This window comes from Argentina anserina, chromosome 1 (genome assembly GCF_933775445.1).
Source record: "Argentina anserina chromosome 1, drPotAnse1.1, whole genome shotgun sequence".
Lineage (NCBI taxonomy): Eukaryota > Viridiplantae > Streptophyta > Magnoliopsida > Rosales > Rosaceae > Argentina > Argentina anserina.
Genome location: NC_065872.1, coordinates 11,337,904 through 11,344,944, shown reverse-complemented (window position 1 = coordinate 11,344,944; position 7,041 = coordinate 11,337,904). Strand labels below are relative to the sequence as shown.

The 7,041-nt window shown below is 39.6% G+C and overlaps 1 protein-coding gene across 1 annotated transcript; it reads left to right on the top strand.

The window, feature by feature from the left end:
• Positions 1-253: 253 nt before the first annotated feature.
• LOC126804998 (zinc-finger homeodomain protein 1-like) lies at positions 254-1,500 on the top strand. The gene has a single exon (XM_050532084.1). It carries the CDS (start codon positions 341-343, stop codon positions 1,154-1,156), a length of 816 nt encoding a protein of 271 aa, XP_050388041.1. The 5' UTR covers positions 254-340; the 3' UTR covers positions 1,157-1,500.
• The last annotated feature ends 5,541 nt before the right edge of the window (positions 1,501-7,041 follow it).

The following is a 7,041-nucleotide window of genomic DNA, read 5'->3' as shown; positions in this document are numbered from 1 at the left end:
GTAGCATAGTACCACTACTACCCACTAGCAGCAGTAGAGGGTACACTGACACTCCCTAAAAATATGAAATTTTACCGCGGGGTGAAAAAATGAGGTGAAAAGTGACCGGTTGGGGACCGGGAATAGCCGGTGCGGTGGCGTTTAGTGTGTTAAACGGGAAAGTATATGAAGGGCTTTCAAGGAGAAACAAGCTTTTTTTGCAGAGGTGGAGCGAGAGGGTGGATAACACAAACATATACCTGCCACACTCTCTCTCTCTCTCACTCAAAATCACTGATCTTTATCTCCAATTTCGAACCTTTGTTGGTTAATTAGTGAGGTTTTATTGGGTTTTTGATTGATGGAGTTTGAGGATCATGAGGAACACGATGAGGAGATGGAGATGGAGCCGAGCTACGACTCGCTAGTGAACAACAACGGAGGAGGAGCGCCCGGCCGGGTCAAAATGGCAGCTGAGGCGGCCGCGGCTGCGGCCGCTTCGGCTTGCGGTCAGCTAGAACTACAGCAGCATCAGCAACAGACGAGGAAGGCGTTCAGATACAGAGAGTGCTTGAAGAACCATGCGGTCGGGATTGGAGGCCACGCGCTGGACGGCTGCGGCGAGTTTCTGGCCGCGGGAGCCGAGGGGACGCTGGACGCGCTGAAATGCGCCGCGTGTAACTGCCACCGCAACTTCCACCGCAAGGAAACCGACGAGCCGTACGGTCAGCTTGTGCCGCACCAGGGACACGTCAGCGGCGGAGGGCATCATCATAACCACCTCCACGGCTTCGGCCACCAGCAATTCTCACCGTCTGGCGGCTACTACCGCACCCCAGCAGGGTACCTCCACGTGACGACGCAGCACAGGCCGCTGGCGCTGCCTTCGACCTCAGGCGGGGGCGGGACAGATCAGGACGACGACATGTCGAATCCCAGCGGAGACGGCGGTAGTGGATTTGGAACGGGAACGACGTCGTCGAAGAAGAGGTTCAGGACCAAGTTTAGTCAGGAGCAGAAGAAGAGGATGCTGGAGCTGGCGGAGCGGCTGGGGTGGAGGATTCAGAAGCAGGATGAGGCGGTGGTGCAAAGCTTCTGCGACGAGACGGGAGTGAAGCGGCATGTGCTCAAGGTTTGGATGCATAACAACAAACACACCCTCGGCAAGAAACCCTAGACACCAATCCCTAGCCATTACAAAAACAAATTTCTGATTATCAACCTCATCGTTCTCCCTCGGAATAGATCATCAACCTCATCTTTCCTAGTTTCTACTTTCTGTTGTACTGTACTTGATTAATTAGGAGAGCCAACAACAACACTAGCTAGGTAGCACCAGAAGGAAGTACTAGTAGCAGTAGAATTAATTAAGTAGTAGGATAAGCAGGTCTTCTTCTAATTTTCTTGGTTGCTTTTAGCGCCTCGGAGCGAAACTAAGGAAATTCTTGTCCGGAATTTTAGTGTTTTAGGGTTTCTTCATCTACTTCTAGAACTACCCACCATGTTATTTAGATCCATGAATATTGGTCACCCATTTCAGTGCTTGTTAATAGGCTAGTCGTTTAATTGAGCATCATTTCCCGTCAATGCATGTTAAATTTCATCTTAATTTGCTTATTTACTAGATAGGTTCACTAATGTTGGGTGCTTTGGTTAGTTATGGAAATTACTTGATATAGTTTGGGTGGTCTAAAGAGAATGCAGGTAGCTTAATCAAATCAGTGAGGTGGAGCTACATTTTCATATAATCACAACATGTGTTTTGATTGTACGAGTACGATTGATGATCTGAGAATTCTGTGTCATTCATTTACTTCCTTTCTTTTCAGACTCTGCTGGTTCCATGTTTACCAAAGCATTTATTGTATGATGGATTCATATGACTACTACTGCACCCCTTTTTTAACTCTCCAGTGATTGCCATTGTGGGTTCTCACTGTGTTTTGAGATGAATCAATGCTAGCTAGCCTTCATTTCTTCTCTGAATGAGTGAATCTTACTCATACTCATAGGTCTTGCCTGTTTCTTTAATTCTTACCTATGAACACTTTAATTTTTGCAGAGTGATCATAATGTTCAGAATAAAATACTCAGAGTAGAGTTTCTTTTTTCCGTTCATAAAAAATTACATAGAATATATCTCTACTTCTTCAATATCTATGCAATCATATGATGGAACTTCTCTTGTAGAAATCAGAACCCAGATAGATGTCTGAAGCTCTGAGATTCATGGGGTCTCTCCTTGGGAAGGAAAGAGCTCAACTGCTCAAGTCCTTTGCCAGTTCAATTATTTGTATTATAAATTACTAGTTAGTTTTACTGTTATGTTTTCTTCTTGGGAAAGAGGAGTGATATCAGCTTGAAACAGTAGCTGTGCTTTGAATAATGAATATGTGAGAACCTTCCTCAAAGTCCAAAATGTGGGTTCAGTTCAGTCCATGTTGGAGAAAGTCTGATAGATCCAAAGCTATAGAGCTTTGGTCTCACTCCCTCAGACATTCATTTCCATTATTAATTTCTTTTTTTTTTCTTTTTTTTCTTTCCTTCCCTCAAAATTTCAATCATCTGCAAGGGAACATGTGGGCACTCCCGGCAGCAAAACAGAATCCCATATCATAAATATACATAGAGAGGGACACCCATCTTTTGTCTTGCAGCAAAACACAATCCTCCAAAACCAAAAACAAAACACTTAAGATTCCTACCTATTAGGGTTATTGCAGGAATCTGTAATTAACTGTGGTAATTGGTAAAATGGGTGTTGCCTGGAGGCCATGATCAGTCATGGTTGCGCTTAATTTTTGCAGATAGAGACAGTTTCCATTTCCAGGGTCTTAATATGGAGAGGGATGCTGGTCCTGGCCTGGGTCATTTTGAAATTCATGTCTGATTTAGCAGGAAAGATGATATGATAGTATTAGGAGGTTGCTTGTTGTGAGAGTCTAAGCTAAGCTTACCTAGATGATGAAATTTGAAGATACTTTGCTTGTTATGGTGGAACCCCAGCATCAGTTAAAGCTGCTGCATGCCTCTGCTGCATTGTGGTCCACGTATATATATATATTATTGGGTGCAAATTCTGGTCATATATCGTTTCAATTAGCAGATTCTGACAGTTGTAAATCAATCTAATCCAATCCAAATTTCATGCCTTTCGATCACCATGTTTACTTTGAGGGATTGTCTTTTTTCCCTTGGCTCATTCAAAGAAATAAAAGTTCAACTGGGATTGATTAGTTGTGAAGTAATGACTTGGGTTAGGAGTCTTTTGGATTTTGTTATGAGATTCGAATAAGAACATGAGTACATAACAACAGAAGAGATTTTGTTCTAAACAAGCGAACAACATGAATGGTGAATGTGGTTTTGATTATCTAATTCACATGCGCGCTTTGAGAGTTTAAGCTAATTGTTATCACTTGTGGAGATTAAGTTGGGTGCATGTCGGCTAACATGGGTACTACATGGCAATTCAAATCCATTTCATGGCCCATTCAGGGATTTCAGGCAATTGAGCTTGTTTCGGTTAGGGAGTGGAAGCACATTTGATTCGAAGTGGATTCAATTATGGTAATTAATTTCCTAAATGTGCCATATCTTGATCCTTGGAGACTCAGTACGTGTTGATAGGGAAAATTGTTTGCAGTTTGCACCGTATTTCATAAATGCATTGTAAATCCCTCATAATTAATAGAAAGAGAACAGGTGACTTTGCGTGCTACGCATGTAGTTCATTTAGATCCATAATTTTTTTTTTAAGATAGATCCATAAGTTTATAGATGACGAGCTAGATTGTTTCTCTCACATAGGTGTGCTCAATTGAGAACTATTGCTCTTAATTTGTATTAGCTTTGTATGTAAGCGTGGTGATGAATCATGAAGGACTGTAAGCTATATAATCTATGGAATGAAATTATTTTTCAAAAAAAGTCAATGACGGATCCAGGATCACAATATTGGGAATCCTCAAATTTCTCTACCAAAGAAAAAAAAATAGCTGAGAATTTCAATAGTGCGAGATAATTTTAATCAAAATTGATATACAAAATTAATATAAATCTCTCGCACACACTTAAAATTTTCTCGCATATTAGTCGATAAATATTTGATATCTCTAATCGCCTCCTCATTATCTAAGATTCAACATCTTCTTTCTCAATATAAATTGACAAATAAAGATTAAAATGAAGGTTGCATTTGGTTATAAAAATTTAGAGAAGATATGGAAAAATAAATCTAAATATTCTAACTAACTTTAAAACTCTACACTTCTCATAAAATGATGAAGTAATTTAGTTTGAACGCTTTTGTTTTGGCTCAAGATTTTACATAATAGTATAATAGATATAATCTTTGAAAACATACAGTAATAGTAGTGACAGAGCACATTGTAGCCTAGCTGACTGAGGAGTGAGTGAGTGAGTGAGTGACTGCGAGGGATGCGCTATTGAGGTTGTGGAAGAAGTAACGCTAGATTCGGTCACCAACCGAGATAATTTTGCCTCAACTGATGCCAAACCGACCTTTGTCGGTATGAAGAATCTCAAACCGAAACCTATTCGACAAATCACTATACCAACACCCTCAATTGCCGAACCCTCAGTTCGGTTTGGTTCGGCAACCAAAAATTGCAAGCAAACTTGAAAGCTAGGTTGAAGATCTGGTGGAGGAAAAAGATGAATGGATAGGGACGAGAGAACTTATTTGGTTCCCATAAAAGGAGAAGAATAAGAAAAAACCCATAAGAGATATTACTTGTGATGTTGGCGATGATTGAGGATGATTAGAATCATGCGTTAGAGATTTGTGAGTTGGCGATGATCGATTGAGGATTGCTAGTATCACTAGAATGAATAGATGATGATGGTTTGGTAATGGACTCTATATATGGTACTCACAATTGAATAAGGATGATGAAATGATGAACCTGGTGTTAATTTGATGAAGAAAGTCGAAGAAAAATAAGAGATTGGAGATAAGGAGGAGGTCGAAGAAGATGATACTAACAAGAAGAAGCGATTGAAGCGAAGTGGAGGCTAGGTTAATTCTCTACTAGACTCAAAGATAATAAATATATTGTTTGTTTGGTATATTGTAAGTGTAGGTGTTGCACAAGAAGTTACGGGTCGAATCCTACCTCTTACAAATTTGTTGTATTTTGTATGTTATTCGGTTAGTACGATATGCTGAACCGAAGACAGACTTTTGGTACGGCTAAGCCAAGCCAAATGTTCAGTTAGCCGAAAGTTCGGCCCAATTCAATCCGGCCAAGTTCGAATCTAAGTGGGTTCGGTAGGTTCGGCCTAAAATGCCAGCACTAGGAAAAAGTGTGAAGTTGAGGAAAGAAGAAAGTCAAATTGGAGTCTAAGGGGTTTGGGATGCTTTAGTAAACCCAAACTAATGAAAAAAAGTTATAAATACTTAGGTTTGTTTTTCTTTTGTCTTAGATTTGGAAATGCTTGAGTCACCCATGGACTAAAGTAGATGTATTTCACACTAATCGGACATTGTTTTATTTTAATTCATTCGCATATGTAAAATATGTACCTATAATCTTAAATGATACCATCATGTAAAGTCACAGATACAAATCATACAATAACTTAACGTAAGTGCCTGTGAGCATATAAAATGTAACTTCATTTGCATACGTAAATCTTTCATTAACATCTAATGTGACATCTTTTGATCCAGTTGATCGTCACATGATATAAGTTCTAATAAAAAACTGATATTTTTTTTCTCTAACTTCTCTAGTCTCACAGGGAGAAAATCATTCTACGTTGGAACTAAAATCTAAATCTTCACATATGAACTCAAAGTTTGATTATAAAAAAAACACTTCTATCAAAACTCAACTTATATTGATTGAGAGAGAGAGAGAGAGAGAGAGGAGGGGGCGTGTTCAGTCACTTCAATGCTCTTTTACATCTATTGTGTGTAGGGTGTAAACCCCAAATTATACGTCATAGGCTCAGAGCCTCCTTCTGGCGGGGTTATAGGGGTTCACTGTTTCAGTCTTTCCTGGTGGAACTCCAACTGAAAGCTCAAAAGATTGATGCAACAGGGTTGGCGCGCAAAAACATTATCCAGTTCCTGCTTTGCTCAGAATAGATAATTTTCTTTCTTGTGAATTTATTCTACTTCGAGTTTCTCTACTCAACTGGAATTTGTAACCTCTTGTTCTCTGCTGATTCCCATGGCTGTCATTTCCATCTGCAACTGAAAACGGAGAAGGCCTGTATCACTGTATGTTCACCGGCCAATACACTATGATCCAAGTCCATTCCCTCAAGTCCTGAACTAAACCCTCAACCTCAAGTTCTCTAGCGGTCGTTATTGTTTAGTTAAGTTTCTCCACTTTCTCGCGGCATCGATCTATTGATGTACTGAACATGAATAAGGTTATTAGTCTTTTTTTTTCGCGCGGAAGATGGTTATTAGCTAGTCTTGGTTCAATTTTATTTTACAACCTTATAATTTAGATCTTTATGTTATCTCACTGACTTCCAAACTGATCGTAAAGAACTGTTTTAGAGTCGTATTACTTTCGTAGCTTTGTCGAGCTCATTGTTAATTTGATATATAATTAACTGATCGTGAGGTGACATCAATGAGATCTAAAGGCTAAAGCTACATAAAAACCTACTGAAATTACCTCTTAAACTTTGCCTGCAACTTTTACAAATAAGAACGTGTGAATAACTCTCTTCAACCACTCTTATCACATCAGCAGAAATTTGGGACTTGGATTCTAAACATGGTGCTTAATTACTGCTTAACAATAGCCCTATAGCTGATGTCTTAGGCTTAATTATTAAAAGCTTAGAACCCCGGAGATCGTATATATATGGAACATATACCTGATAGGCTAATACACATGCATATGCTTATTGCTCCATACACACGATTGAAAAATAAGGTAAGAATATAATGCATCTGCCATTATTGCTAGCTGAAACCTGAAAATCAAAGTTTAGGCGCATGGTCTCTACTCTCAACATGAACTCTGGTTGGTGTTGGTCATCAAAACTGATACCTTTGGCAATAGTATACGGCTG